We start from the raw sequence: 16,199 nt of genomic DNA, 5'->3' as shown, positions 1-16,199 counted from the left end.
TTTTTTGTCCCTAAAATTTGATAAAAATACCCCTAAATTTTATTGTTTTAAAAAAATTTAAAACCAATTCAACAACAATTTTATAAGAACAACCCTCAACACAAGTAGAGATGACAACACCACCCGAACTCGCGGGTACCCACCCCGCCCCTACCCGCTCGGGCGGGTTCTTGAGAGGGGCGTGACGGGGTCGGGTTTAGGTAATACCCGCTCCTACCCGCCCTACTATATATATAATATATATAATTTATGTAAAATAATTAATAAATGATTAATAATATTGTATCATATTTAAATTTTTACTTTAATTTATGTTATGTATGTGATGATAGTCATACAAATTTTGAAATTTAATTTTATTTATTAAGTTTTAATAATTATAGGAACGGGTAGGGGTGGGTTAGGGTTCAACGTTTTACTACCCGTGGGTAGAAGGGGGCGTGTTCTATGCAAGTTGTTGTACGGCGGGGCAGGGTCGGATAGAGCAAAAACCCGCCCCCATTGCCACCCATAAACACAAGCAAATTAAACATAATTTTCATACATTATTGTTAGATTGGTCTTAAATTTTTTAAAAAATTAGCTGTCGAGAATATATTTAATACAAATCGAAAACTTTAGAACAAAATTAAAATAAAATAAAATTTAAAAATATTTTTAAAAAAACTTTAAAAAAAATTAAAATAAAATAAAATTTAAAGATATTTTTAAAACTTTTACTAACTTCGATACAAAAAAAATATTCTTTATCCTAATTTTAAAATCCAACTCGTACTCTTAGAAAATACAAACTCCTTGGTTAGAAAGGTAAGTGAGGTGAATAGTCAAAGCTCAAAGGTTGGAGTTGGGATCGAGCAAGAGTAGTGTGGTGTCGTCTTGTCTCCGCCACCCAATCGTTCAAGTGATTCGATGGAAGACGAGCAAACATCCCTTCTGAAACCCACATACCCTCACTATTGGGGCTACACTGAAGAACAAGACTACTACGTCCAACAAGGAATCTCAGCCGCCGCCTCACACTTCACAACGCCAAGGGGACTCACACTCTTCACACGTTCTTGGCTTCCGCACACTCCCTCCCACCCACGCGCCCTCGTCTTCATGGTCCACGGCTACGGCAACGACATCTCCTGGACCTTCCAAGCCACCCCTATCTTCCTCGCTCAGAACGGTTTCGCTTCCTTCGCAATCGACCTTGAGGGCCATGGCCGCTCCCAGGGACTCAAAGCTTTCGTTCCCAACGTTGACCTTGTTGTTCAGGATTGTCTCTCATTCTTCAATTCCATCAAACAAGATCCAAAGTTTAGAAATTTACCTTGCTTTCTCTATGGGGAGTCCATGGGTGGTGCTATTTGCCTTTTGATCCATTTTGCGGACCCGAAAGGGTTCAAAGGTGCGATCTTGGTGGCACCCATGTGCAGAATTTCTGATAAGGTGAGACCCAAATGGCCAATTCCTCAGATCCTCACTTTTCTCGCGAGATTCTTCCCCACATGGGCCATTGTTCCTGCTCCTGATCTATTGTACAAGTCTGTGAAGGTGGATCACAAGAAGGTGATTGCGGATATGAACCCTTTGAGGTACAGAGGGAAACCGAGGTTGGGGACAGTGGTTGAGCTTCTGAGGGTTACTGATTTTGTGGGGAAGAGGCTTGGTGATGTCGAGCTTCCTTTTGTTGTGTTGCATGGGAGTGCTGATGTTGTAACTGACCCTGCTGTAAGCAGGGAACTCTATGAGGAGGCTAAGAGTGAGGACAAGAGTATCAAGATCTATGATGGCATGATGCATTCTTTGCTCTTTGGCGAGACTGATGAAAATGTGGAGATTGTCAGGAATGATATATTGCAGTGGTTGAATGCTAGGTGTTGAATGGTAGGGGAACAGTAGATTTAGATCGAATCTGATGATAATAATGCTGTTGAAGGTTCCATACAATTGGCATTATCTTTCTATTTCATCATAATTGTAAACATACATGTTCATTTGATAATGGTATTCCTCAATAACAATCACTCGTTTGTAAATTGTTTATCCAAGACTAATTGTGAATGTCATTTTCATGCTTTATTCATGTGCAAACGTATGTGTATAAGTAGTAGTGGGATTGATTTCGTTTTGGGCGAGTGGTTCCCTTCGGATAATTATTTGGAAAATTATAGTACACGTGTGTAATATACACAATTATTTTTTTGTGCGTAGTCGTTACGTGCAAAGATGATAAGCTTTTAATTTAACTGTTGATCAAAAATCCGAAATTAATCTTTTGTACCACTACAGATGCGTATTGGGAATGGAACATTCGTTTACCATCTTACTCTAATGTAGTGATAATATGCAGAACTGTAACCTTTATCCATACTAATCACCATAAATAATTGTAATTGACATTCAATCAAATCAACGTTACAATTGAACAATGCTAAATCACAAGCACGTGCAACTACAACATGATAACGAATTAACGATAAGCCTTTAACCCTTCATGTATATATAGTTGTATAGAACGAAATAAATGTGAAAAAAAAAAAAAAAAAAGACGCAAAGCATCTATATTATTTACAATGATAAGAACAATCCATAAAATCTTCTATGTTGCTATCTTTGCTACTGCCATCTACACCCTATACAAATATGAGAGATTGCACCAAAATCTCCAAGCCGAAGAATGAAATATCTCAGTCTAACTATAAATGTACTATGCATAATCTTCATGTCAAGCATCGTTAGAGGCCTAGTACCTACTTCCAATCCATTGTCAGAAAAAGTCCTAGTCCTGTTGCTGCTGCCACCAAAAAGAATGCTATGACGGCACCTGCCCCCTCCCCAAAAACAAGGGCCAAAGGGGGGGAATATCCCCATTCCAAAAATTCAAAATTCTATCCGTATGTATGTATATGTAATCACATCATGAACAGGTATTTTAAATCATCTACTGTAAGGCGACTCTGACGGCCACCAGTTCCATCCTCCCCAAATGCAGATGCAACCATCTTTCGCTTCTTTTGCTGCAGGTGATACATCAAAGATTCTATTGCATAAGCAACCACTACAGTTTATACTTTCTGAAAGCGCAAATTTAAATATTGCATGCAATGAAACTATCAGAAAGACCCTGAGCTAGTAAACAGCGTTTACAGGCTAATAGATACAAACAACACACCAAAATAGATGTAAGATAACACGTAAATTACACAATGTGTTTCCTCTAAAATTCTTCTTATGCATAAAACCCCACACATTATAGAAACCAGGATAGAAACCTTTCAAGATCAGTTACTGCAACTTTTGACAGCATTTCACCATGTTAAGTTCTAACTGGCTCAGTATAATTCATATCAGCTTGACAATATAAAAATCAACTATGTAGAACACAAAATTTACCTGCAAAGCCAAAATACGATCTTCTACGGTATCTTTCACGGTTAAACGCAAAACAGTCACAGGACGGGTCTGCCCAATTCGATGTGCTCTATCAATTGCTTGATCTTCAGTAGTAGGGTTCCACCATAAATCCAGCATAAGAACATGGCAGGCTGCCACCATGTTTAGACCAAGACTCGCAGCCTTCAAAGACATAATCATAACCGAAACCTGCACGACATGTTAAACGCAGTAGTCAAAAACTCAACCGTATTTTAGACCTAATATTGTTGAAAGCTAAATCTAGAAGTTCAATAACAATACCAAACAATCAGCGACTTTACAAACCTCTGGTAGAGTATTAAAATCTTTAACAGCTTTATCTCTTGCAATGACAGACATCGTTCCATCAAGTCTTCTATACTGAATCGAAGATTGCTTAAGACACACTTCAAGCAAATCTAGCATCCTCGTCCACTGAGAAAATACTATTGCTTTCTCTCCTGTGCCATTAGAACTGCTATTCCCAGAGAGATGTTGACTTTCAGGAATATCTTCCAAGCGTTTCCCATTGTTAACATCACAGGATACCCCAGGGCATTCAGTATTTTCTGCAGGAGTACCATGTGCAGATATAACTTTGGGTGTAATGCACTGTACCCTACTCAATGACTTTAAAACCTCAAGTGCAGCCTTAATTTTAGAAGAATCATAAGGCTGACTCCGAGACCAAGGCTCAGATTCATCCACTTCAGAACCAGACGAACCAGGTGAACTATCACAACCCTGGTTAGACATACAACCGTTGAGCATCGCTTTCGCAAAAACAGTAGACATGCTGAGTCGACTTTTGCAATTTGCAGCAGGACACTGATTGTCATCACCGGTAAGATGTTCCGAAATGCACTGGCTACAGAAGACATGACCGCAGACTGAAACAACGGCGTCTTCAGGAGGATCCTGACCATATGCCAATAATAGAGGACTAAGGAAATATATACTTTAGTAATAAACATGGGAAAGGAGAATGATATGTTATTAGAGAATGTGGTTAATAATCAGAACTAAACAAGAATGATAAAAATATTTCTCATTCAATCAACCTTTCCAGGCAGGGAACAAAATCCTTTCAAACTCCTTTCATTTGAACTACACTCGAGTTTACACCTTTGTCAACTCTAACTCCCTCCTCTCCATGATAACAGCAATCACTAAGATGTATTTTGCAAGCAAACAAATAACCATGCACAGACACTCAATATTACAATTATATTAAAAGATGATGAATGTACATACATTACAGATTCCACAGAGAGCCAGGGAAGCCTCCAAACACTTAAGAAGGGATACTTGTTTTTCCTGGGGAAGCTTTTTTGCCATCTCGACAGAAGATCTCCATAGAGTGTTGGAATTGTAACGCTTAACAAGCAAAGGGTGATCACAAGCTTGTCTAAGGCGCAAAAGCATAAGCAAAATGTTGACATAATTTTGTTTTACAGTTCCAGCATCAGCATATTCCTAGCATGACATAAATGACGTATATGTCATCACTGGACTTATGGTTACAACAAAAACATATCATCACGAGAAATATACTGTCAAAAGCCCCAACTTCATTTGGGAGAGAATAAAGAGCACAACTACAACCATACCTGAAACTGCGCACGAGAATCAGCCTCCAGTTTGGAATAGAAATCACGCTCCTCCATTGAAAACTCAACTTTTTTAAGCTCTACAAATTTAGGTGGCAAGGATATAATAGGCTCCCCATCAAGAAATGTTCCTACAAAAATTATCCAAATTGCTCAGTTGCATGAGCTCATGGATAATACAAACACTTGGCAAAACAAGAAAGAAAAAAGTGTACAAAAGAATTTTATCATGTCTAAATTTCTATCATAGTAATAGCCATAGAATACAAAATAGATGTGTTAAGCATGCTGGAAAATCAAATGAATTGTACTCTACATTTCTATAATTTTATTAAACTGAACTCAGGTATAAAATATTAACATAAAGAAAACAGATTAATTTTGATCCATTTTTCAGCTGAAACAATCAAATATAAATTAATACCTACTTAATCGATTTAAATGAAAAAAACAGTTACTAAAGTAAGTTTAATCTTTCAACATTCCAAAACAAGTACAGACAACTAATTTATTGGTGTGAATTCATGAATGCAAATCTTACCTTTGGTCCGACGTAGCATTATTGTCTTTAGGACGGCTTGTATCTTTTTATACCCTTTTGTAGGATTTCTGCTGACCTGATTCTTAATCATAGAACAGAATGATGTATAAATGTCATAAGGGGCATATCTCAGAAATCTAAAGTAACTGTAGAGATCATCAATTGCATTCTGGATTGGGGTCCCTGACAAACACCATCTGCGCTTAGCACGAAGACCCGAACAAGCCCTTGCAACTTGAGTTCTGTGATTCTTTATACTCTGAGCCTCATCCAGGACAACCCTAAACCATGATACCTTTGCAAGAGGGCGAGCAGCAGCCTCAAGCAATGCGTTGTCCAATCGCTTCTTGCCACTTTTACTAGAATTAGAAGGGTTTTTCCTCTTCCTATTTGGTACCCCAGAATCTTCAAATATTCCCTTCTCTTCATCTTCTTTGTCAGCTAGCGGCTGTTTAGGGACCTCCATGCTGACAATGGAATAAGTTGTTAGAACAACATCATACTTGGCCACCTCATGAGGGTCTTTCGTTCGATTGCTTCCATGGTATACTAGCACAGAGAGATTTGCTTGGCTAGTTACCTTATTGTGCAACTCCTCAGCCCATTGACGCAGGACGCTAGTGGGGCAGACAATAAGGGTTCCTGCAGATGGCCTTCCCTTTGTTTGCAAAGATAAACTCTTGCTCTTGATTGGATCTCTAATTGACATGTCTCCGCATGAATCAGATTCCTTCTTTAACAAACTGCTCTGAGGAAGACCATCATCCTCTCCATCCAGATTCAAAGTTTCCAATTCACCATTTTGGGCATTGGGGCATGCAGATAATTTTGGAGGCCTTTCCTTCAATATTAAAGCAATAGTTGACACCGTTTTCCCAAGTCCCTACAAGTGAAATGCTTTTAAATCACCTATGACATGGAAATAATATACTTGTCAACCAGTTATCATCACTCATCAAAATAGCAAGGAACTGACCTGATCATCTGCAAGTATTCCACCTGAGCAATATAAGCTTGATGTTTCCTTCTGAACCATCCACGATAAAGCAATTCTCTGACCAGGAAAACTACAATTAGTTAGAATGACCGATGACCCAATCAAAAAGAGAAAGGAAACACATTATTAGAACATGTCAGGAAAAACTGGGATGACTTCTCAAAGGACCACATCAGGATCAGAATTAGACAAATCAAACTGTAATTTAAAAGAACCCATCTATTTTATGCTTTTCTTTTTGCAAGATATAACTTTAAGTGTTTAACACCAAAGGAGGGAAGCCAGAGGTTACTCAAAATAAGGCATTGAATCAAAATACAATGTTGTCGGGGAAAATGCCACAACAGCACCTTTGAAGTTGCACATTTTGAAAGAAGGCTCCCATAGTTTAAGACAAACAAAGTATGAAACAGTACACTACATCATAATTAATGATGTGAAAGACCGTGTTAATTTAAAACATGCTGAATTAGAGACCAAAATACACATAATATTTTTGAATGAGATGCCAGATCAAAGAAATTAAAATATTGGAAATTAAAACTAACCTGATGTCTCAAAAGAGGAACCGCCAACAATCCAACTGGCAGACTAATTTCTGACTTTGGTTGAGATAGATCCTACAATGAACCAATGAAGAGTTAAGTAGAAAGGGATGTCAAAAATTCCACGAACTGTCAAGCGCTATGAAGGATAAAATCCCCTAATAAACACACCAACCTGCAATGCAACTTGTAATATATTTCGCTCATCACATGCCTTTACCCTTGTGCTTCCAACCGCGTAATGTTGGGAACCAACATATCCGGAAGATTGAAATATACTAAGGGAATTACGAACAGCTTCAGATTGACTTGTAGGCACAGGATGACTGTTGTCTTCAATGATACAAACATCAGTGTCCTCAACACGGAAATTCTCAGCAGTTCGTTTAGAATGATGAGAATCAATGCGGTTATGTTGAATCATTTCGGTCCCTCCTCTCTTAACACAACCAAACTGCTGCTCAACGGCAATGGAAGCATGGGCATGGGGCAAACATTGGTCTACAGTCAAATAGACCATGTTTCTTTGAAGTTTACTAGCAGTTCCATTAATAGTATCTTGATAATGATTGGCTCTATCAGAAGTTATTACTGTATAACTATCCTCACATGGGAAAGATCCATAACTCTTACATTTCACAGAAGGAAAAAGATCTGGTAACTGTTTCACCTCCTGGCCAATATTGAACTGAGCATCATTGTTCTGAAAATTATTTTGGTAACTTGTAACCAGTTTGTCCCCTTCAGCTTTCATACAAAGTGATTGATCTCCATGTGAAGCATAAGTTGAAAGTGCAACTGACACCCCATCTTCAAAAGCACTGTTACCAGAAAAATATGATGAATAGCCACTATCTGCTAGCGTAAATTGACTATCATGAATAGATGATCCCCCAGTATTAACTGAGTGCATGCCACCACTGATTTGGGCCATATCTGTACAGAACTCCATATTTTCAGCCTTCAGGTTAGTCATCATTTCTTTATTTGTCCATGACTTGGAACCGATACCATTAGGGATAAACCTTAAAGTTGGGTCATTGGCAAACGATCTATCATATGTTCCTCCCTGATGATAATTTGGATATGCATAGTCACCACACAAATCGCTAGGAAAATGGGAACCTTGATAAAGAGCAGAATCAATTGAAGTTGAAGCATGCAAAGAATCATCAGCTTCCATATCAGATATTTGAAAAGATGTGCACAAGTCACTTTCTTGTTGCCCATAAGCACCTCGAACAGCATCCTCAACACAATCTTCAAAATTTAAATCACCATTCTCAATGATAGAACTGTGAGAAGCATCTGAAAGTAGCACATAGAATCAGATCATTGCCAAAGTTTCAAAAGCGCAACTAGTCAACAATCTAAAAAATAAATATATAATTAAATAAAACATAGCTCAATAAAAATAACAATAACCTAGTCTAATGATAAATGAGTGAAGACTTTACATACGTTCAGATTCAACATCCTCTCCCACATGCTTGAATTGCCTCTCATTTCCACTCTTCCACATACTCTTATTCAAATAGTCCTGACAGACTGATACATTATTTGAATATGCCTCAGGGAAACTAGTTTCCATACCAAAACTAGATGTCTCAAATTTAGAAAGCCCTGTCTTTTCCGTGGAAGAGCAAGCCTGACTTGGAAGTCCCTGATTTTCATGTTCACGCTCAAGCACAGGATTCGCTGAAAAATGAACTGAATCTTTGGCCCCAGAATCCGACACATCTGAGCAGAAAGGAGAGCAGTCTGTGGCTGAATCCACCTCCAACCTAGAAACATGTGGTTCTTCTTCTAACATTTGACAAACTATAGAATAGGCAAGAGAAACAATCTAATGTAAGATATTGTCAATTAAACATAAGATACATGATTCAGAATGAACTAAACAATATGTCAATTTCTCACTACTCAAAAACCAATTACAACCAACAAGCACAAGAAACAATTATGGCAGAGAGTTGCAGAAGTTTACATACCATTCTGAAGCTGAAAAGAATCATGGACGCCAGATTCACCAGATGAACCATTTTGTAATGAAAAATCTTCAGGACTACTCTGCTATCACATCCAGAAAAATCAGAATGAAGTTAAGATCAACTCATCAAGCATACAAGTCTGTACACTGAAAAGGGGAATATTATCCAAAAAATAAACAAACTAAATGCCAAAGAGCTAAAACAAAATAATTGGATATTTTGATTCAAAATTAAACCTAATCCAAACAACCCCTTAGGTTTGCTTTTAATATTTTGAAATACAACACTATTCTAAGGCTGTGTTTTGCATTCAGCATCAATTAGCCATATGGGTGATACAACCCTTGCAATAGTCTAGGGCAATCCCCCTCCCTTGAGCAGGATTTTGCTATGTAGTTAGATCGTGAAATCAAGCCCTTCACATTTACAGATAGAACTACCCGAACTAGTACTGAAACATCACTGACATTTTTGCAGACTCCAATGGGAGTAGAACATACTTAGAATTTTTAGATGAGCAAAAAAATGGACTATAAATTTCAAAAACAACTTAAAATCAACGTTCCTGATTTTTGTTTTCTATGATATACAATTTAGGCAGAGGAGAGGTTCTCTCATTCCAAAGTCGGGCATCACATGACACGTTTCTCAGTTTCGATGACCATTCAACAAAATCTAATTCTAATTACTTTCTTGGGGTCGACTTGTTTGATTGTACCAGCTAAATCAAGAAATAAATTTGCACTGTTCTTAAACTGGTGAAGAATTCCCAAACGATAATTAAAGAGATATAGTTGTAAATAGAACAATAGTTTTCCACTTCTATCATCTCCGTTGTCTAGGGAAAATAATTTACCAAGAGTAAAAATAAATAACTAAACAGGATCAACGAGGATTTACAGCTTTTACTCTGCATGAAATTTCATCAACAACCAACTTTAACAGGAATGATTCAGTCATGTAAACAATTATTTTACACGCATTATAGACGTGCAGTTATTAAAGCTACTTTTAATACAAGCCAGATGATGGGATAGATTATGCCTGGCAAAAAAGTGAAGAAAATCAATATTGACACAGCCAAATTAATGTTGAAACACCCACATGCTACATTCAATTACAAGACCAAAAGCAATCAAGTAAGAATTAAGCAAACTAAACTGAAAATTTACAGGGAACTTCACTTGGCACGGACAATTCGACTACGGAGATGCAGTAACCTCAACCACAAGTCACAGCATTACCGAAATTGAGGGGTTCAAAGGGTTCCAAATTCGAAGAGAGAAAAACCCTACCTGCAGAGGGTCGTCATCCTCATTGAGAACCTGCATCACCGTCGTTAAATCGATATAGCACATATTATCGTCATCGTCACCATCGAACAGTTCCGAAAAGTTCACGTCATCATCCGCCATCGCCACACCCTCAAATCACATCCAATCCGAAAATTCTCAAAAAGGGAGAAAACCACCGAAAACCCTAAAACGCGTTTTTTTCCAAACCTTAATGAACCACACTTGGCAAGAAGCAGAAGCGCAACTCCGCGATTCCCCGATTTCGAAACGCAATTGGTCGAATCGGAAGGGGAATTAGAAATTGAGCGGCGAGAACTGAGAAAGTATGTGTGAAGAAAAAGCAGGTTGAGAGAAATTTACTTGCGGAGGTTTCTGAGAAGGTTCAGTGGCTGACGGTGCGAAATATTTTCGTTGGAGAAAGACGAGGAGCGAGAAAGCGAAAGGAAGAGAGAGAAAGTAGTGGACCGTGAAGAATGCGGTGTGCGTTTAGGTTTAAATAGGGTTTGGGTTCATTCGGATAGGTGCGCATGTTAAGCCTCAGTGCGCCACGATTGAGCTATTACTCATTAGCATAAAATTTAAAAAGATAGGAAACTCGAACCCACAACCTCTTAATTGAGTATGAAGAATCTATGCCATTTGAGCTATTACTCGTCTTTGGTAAAAAAAAAAAAAAAATCCTTATATGTCTGGTCCATCAAAGAATATAAAATAACAAAAAATAGTCAAAATTTATTTTATTTAACAATAAATCTTAAATAAAGTAAGTTTTGACTTTTTTTTTTCTAATACCGATCAATATACTTGTTTTAAAGGGGTCAAATTTTCTGTTTAATAGTTAAATTAATAAATATTTTTTCTTTTAACTAAGTAATTTTTAGTTCAAATTCTAAAAAAACAAAATAAATAAATAAATAAATTTTAACGTTATACACTGCAAAGTTAAACATAAATTCAGATATATAATAAAAATGGATATTTTCAGTTAATTGATGTGCAATATGTAAAATCAATCAAATTTAATATTTCACAGATAATCACTATAAATATGATGATGATATATAAGGGAGTTAGATAATATAATATATATGGAGAATGTCTTACTTTAAATTATACTAAATAAATTTAAAAGTTGCTTAATATAGTATGCTTAGGTGGAAGTTTATTTTTATCATTTAAGTTGATACTAAGGTAATTATTTCTTAAACGTCAATACATGTAAATTAAATTGATAATATGATCGTATGCTCAAATAGTTGTATGGTTTATTTAAATTAATAATATTGTATCAAAATAAATTCTACATAATATTGCCTATCCCATATTAAATTTAACTAAATAATATTTTCCCACCTTAATTAACCAATACCTTCGTAAATATTCAATTTGTGTATGTAAATATCTCATTTATTAAAACTAGAAGCATAATCAAAATCCTGATAATAACATGAAGGAAAGAAATGAGATTGTTAGATTGAGTACTTAAGTATTTTGGATGCTAAATCCAAGATATATATATATATATATATATATATATATATATATAACAGTACACAGTTGTTAACAAGAGAGTGTAAATGCCCAATTGGTTGCTATTCATCTTCACCAAAAACTATACAATTTTTAACAAAAATAAATGATAAATAGGTTCAAATTATTTATCTTTATTTCAAAATAAATTGATTATTTTTAACTCAAAACGATATTATTTTTTATAAAAAAACAAAAACTATCCCACTGCTCAAATAGTTAGAATGAGTATTTAAGTTTTTTTTTTCGTGAATTAAATATATATATAATTTTTAGATGAATAAATGAATTTTTTACCCTGCATATGATCTAAGTAGAATGATGTCAGAAACTGATTACGTTACTGTTTTTATCTGCCATTGCCATAAAATATTCCTTCATTCTATGTTCACACTGTTAGTTAGCTAATGTTGACCGCAGGTACCAGGATCCCTCACGCGACCCATCAGTGAATGTTTTTTTTTTTTCATTTAAAAAAAAAAAATTTTGCCTACCCAACATTTTTTTTTTGTTTAATTGATACCATGTTTTCTAAGATAAAAATTCCCCTAAAATTATTTTAATGTGAAATTCATATTTAAAAATTATAAAATAATTTAATAAATTTAATTAAATTGTCATTTAATATTTTTTAATTATTAATTTTACATAAAAAAAATTATATATAAATTTTCGTTATTTCTTAATTTTATATTTTATCACTTAATTATCTTTATTTAGAATGTTGTTTATTGTATTAAACCTACTTGTTATAAATTAACCGTTAAAAGTTTGTTATTAATCAATAAAATATTATATGTATAATACGAAAATTGAATTTTAACAATTATTTAAGCCGAATAATATTAAAAAGACAAAAAATAAACCGAATTTATTTTATTTAATATTTATTATTAATTATTTTTTGTTAATTTTTGTTGTTATTAAATATTTCTATATTTAAGCGAGTGAATTGAATAAGTTAATTACTCAATAAATTTAAATTTGGGTAAATTTTTTCCTCTATTATTAGTTAAAATATAGACACAGTAATATTAGAGAGAAAAAAATTAAAATTAAAATTTATTTTATTTAATATTTAATATTTATTATTTATTAATTAGTATATTATTATAAAAATTAATAAATATTAAATAGGATAAATTTTGATTATTTTTTAATAATTTTTTTATTATTAAATATTTCTTGTTTTCTGTTATCGAAAATGGTAGATTAATAGTATTTATACTAGTTTTAATAGAGGACGAATATATTTTGTTTGAATATTTTTCATATATATCAGAAAGGAAAAAGAAAAAAAAAAAGAAAGATAATGTGGATTATGGTTTCATTGTATTATTTAATTCGTGCGCCGTTTGAGGAGTATGACAAGTCATGATTAAGGAAAGGTTATATAAGGGGTTAATGAAATTAATTATAGTACGTGTATATTAAAAGTATTTATTAAAATTAATTATTAATATAAAATATATATTAAAAATAAGTTAAATCATATTTATATTTATATATAAATATATAATAACTTATTTTAGTAGATAAATAATATTTTTTAAATTAAATTTTATCACGGGCATGCACCTAAGTTTACGTGTAGTAGTTACCCATCAATAAAGTGATCGAAACTACCATACTAGTATACTACTACTATTACTAAACTACTATGAAAAAGCTTGCTTTGTGTTAAATAAGAGTAAATTTTGAAAAGTGGTCTTTGAGGTTGATGTGGTGTATTAAAATTATTTTTGAGATTTTAATTATACTAATTATATTTTTGAAATTGAAAAAATTGTATCATATTAGTTTTTTATCTATTTTCAATTATCGACGCGCTACCGTGACTTGACGATGTGGATCTTTGGTGACACGTGTTACTTCATGATTTGATCACATGTAACGGTATGATGACGTGTGTGTCAGTGACACGTGACATGCTGATGTAGATGGTTATGCCACGTGTCTTTCACTATGTCATCATTATATATGCATCAAATTGGTCCCTTAATTTACATCAAATGACTCATTTTAATTTCTGAAATTGAATATCGTACACCAAATTAGTCTCTTTATCAGTTTATTCTCATTTTTTTTTGTAAATTTAAAATCTCAATATTTTTTATACACTAATTTTAATTTTATTTTTTATTATACAATTTTTTATAATGATTTTTTAATTAATAATTTTTACTTGTATCATTAGAGCACATGTTAGCTAAATCCAAATTTTTATTGTTGCCTCTTGTATTTTTTTGTATCTGTTTTAATACTGTTCAAGTTATGGTTACAGTAAGTGCTTATATTAATTAATAGTGTAATATATGAAAAGGCCGCCTAACTAAGTTATAAATAAAATAAATTATTATAATCGACAATATAAATCTATCTTATTAACTTAATGAGAAGTCAATTATATGAGGAATCGAACATTCTTAAAACGGATGGAATAATGAATTTATATTAGTTAACAAGTGCCTTATCAAATATTTTTAAAATATTTATTAAGGTGTTAAATATTAAAAATTTATATTAAAAAATATTATTATACTCTTAACTTACACTCGGTACTAAATTAAAATCAATGTCTCATATAATTCTTTTAATAAAATATTGTAGAAAAAATTATATAATTAAAACAAAAATTTTTAAAATATTTTATAAAAGCACTTGTATTTAAATAACTTCTGAAAAGATAAAATTAAAATGAGTGTATTTAAAGATATTAAAAATGTTGAATTAAAAAAAAAAAGAGAACAAACTGATGAATGGACTAATTTGTTGCACGATATTCAATTTCAGGGACTAAAATGAGTCATTTGATATAAAGTAAGGGACCAATTTAGTACATATGTAATGATGATCATAAGGGATGACACGTGGACAAACAAAATTGTGACACGTGGCATAATCCGACACGTGACAAAATAACATTGTGACACGTGGCATAACCATCCACGTTAGCATGCCACATGTGACACGCCATCATACTGTTACACGTTGCCGAATCATGAGGTGACACGTGTCACTAAAGATCCACGTCATCAAGCCACGTCATTGCGTCGTTAACGGAAAACAGGTCAAAGACTAATATGGTGCTATTTGTTCAATCTCAAGGACGTAATTGGTGCAATTGAAATCTCAGGGATGATTTTGGTGCACGGCGTCAATCTCAGTGACCACTTTGGAAATTTAGTCGTTAAATAAATTAAGACGAGTGCTAGCAAGTTTTGTAATTTATAGTCATCAATTAGTGTTTTTAATAGTTTAAGATTGCTCATTTTTCTTTTACTCGTTAAGTGCTGGCCATATTTAAATAAAGAGAAAAACCCAAATCAGCCCCTAACAATTACCTCGAAAGACAACGAGGCCCCTGATAAAAAAAAACCCCAACCAGGCCCCTGACAAAAAAAATAAACCCAATCCGGCCCCTGACAATTACTTCGAAAGGACAACGAGGCCCCTGTGCCAAAAAAAATCAATGTTATTTTTTTTTTGGCACAGGGGCTAATCAGTCCCAAAAAAAAATTATCAGGGGCCGGATTTGGTGTTTTTTTTTTTGAGCCTCGTTGTACTTTCGAGATAATTGTCAGGGGTCGGATGGGGTATTCACTCTTAAATAAAACTGTTGGTCCTGGACTTTCTCATAAATTAAATAACGTTTTGATTGTTTATTTTGGAAAAGGTAATGTTAGAGAAATTATAATTTAAAGTTATTTTATTTAATTTAATATCTATAATGTACATAATATTTAAAATTATTTATTTATTATATTTAATATTATATATTTATTTTAAAAATAATTAATGAATGTACTGTTTTTGGAAAATTTGTTGGAAGTGCATGGTCCTACCATTTGCAACTTTGCTATAATGATTGTTGAGCTTTCTTGTGATTTGCGTTTGCATTGTGTGGCTTCTTCTTTGTATTGGCACATTCAATTACCTTTCGCGAATCTCGCCCTGTCAATGTAACAAAAGGATGTTACATGCATAATATAATATGATATTGTCTAAAAACAATAACAAATAATTATTTAATTTTAAAGATACTTTATAAAGAGCAATTCATTCCATTACATATTAAATTAACATGGATTTATGTACTTTGTTACTGTGAACAGTCGTTGTAAATCACGGGTAACAGTTTTAAACTATTTAATAATGACAGGTATTTGAAGTTTGACCATGTGTATTTTTAAAGTGTAGGATCCGAATGGCATTTTATAATGTATGTATAAAAAATTGTTAATATATATTAAAAGTTGACTATTAAATTAATTATTATATATATAAT

General features: G+C 33.6%; 2 protein-coding genes across 3 annotated transcripts; one reads left to right on the top strand and one right to left on the bottom strand.

Moving 5' to 3' along the window:
* Window positions 1-752: 752 nt before the first annotated feature.
* LOC107631026 (alpha/beta-Hydrolases superfamily protein) lies at window positions 753-2,024 on the top strand. The gene has a single exon (XM_016334335.3). The coding sequence runs from the start codon at window positions 910-912 to the stop codon at window positions 1,867-1,869; it is 960 nt and encodes a 319-aa protein (XP_016189821.1). The 5' UTR covers window positions 753-909; the 3' UTR covers window positions 1,870-2,024.
* A 431-nt stretch (window positions 2,025-2,455) lies between these two features.
* On the bottom strand, window positions 2,456-10,931 carry LOC107631024 (helicase-like transcription factor CHR28). 2 transcript variants are annotated; one of them, XM_016334331.3, is made up of 12 exons: window positions 10,382-10,931; window positions 9,087-9,168; window positions 8,557-8,916; window positions 7,271-8,403; window positions 7,099-7,170; window positions 6,530-6,607; window positions 5,554-6,436; window positions 5,013-5,143; window positions 4,657-4,878; window positions 3,709-4,320; window positions 3,382-3,591; window positions 2,456-3,005 (listed from the first exon to the last, which is right to left on the bottom strand). In XM_016334331.3, exons 1-12 carry the CDS (start codon window positions 10,499-10,501, stop codon window positions 2,901-2,903), a joined length of 4,008 nt encoding a protein of 1,335 aa, XP_016189817.1. In that variant the 5' UTR covers window positions 10,502-10,931; the 3' UTR covers window positions 2,456-2,900. The 2 variants fall into 2 exon arrangements, with proteins under 2 accessions (XP_016189817.1, XP_016189819.1); XM_016334333.3 differs by having other exon boundaries at window positions 9,087-9,165; window positions 10,382-10,849.
* Window positions 10,932-16,199: the final 5,268 nt, after the last annotated feature.

The sequence above is a fragment of the Arachis ipaensis genome, chromosome B3 (assembly GCF_059453495.1).
Source record: "Arachis ipaensis isolate K30076 ecotype BB chromosome B3, ASM5945349v1, whole genome shotgun sequence".
Taxonomy (NCBI): domain Eukaryota; kingdom Viridiplantae; phylum Streptophyta; class Magnoliopsida; order Fabales; family Fabaceae; genus Arachis; species Arachis ipaensis.
The sequence above is the reverse complement of the archived record's forward strand: the minus strand, read 5'-3'. Positions and strand labels throughout refer to the sequence as shown.

Bases quoted from the DNA above. Each gene is read 5' to 3' on its own strand.
- LOC107631024 (XM_016334331.3), bottom strand. From the start codon at position 10,501: ATGGCGGATGATGACGTGAACTTTTCGGAACTGTTCGATGGTGACGAT. The intron at 9,169-10,381 runs GTAGGGTTTTTC...TGGATGTGATAG, and splicing joins AGGATGACGACCCTCTGCAG to CAGAGTAGTCCTGAAGATTT. The intron at 3,006-3,381 runs GTAAATTTTGTG...TATCACCTGCAG, and splicing joins ATCGTATTTTGGCTTTGCAG to CAAAAGAAGCGAAAGATGGT.
- LOC107631026 (XM_016334335.3), top strand. From the start codon at position 910: ATGGAAGACGAGCAAACATCCCTTCTGAAACCCACATACCCTCACTAT.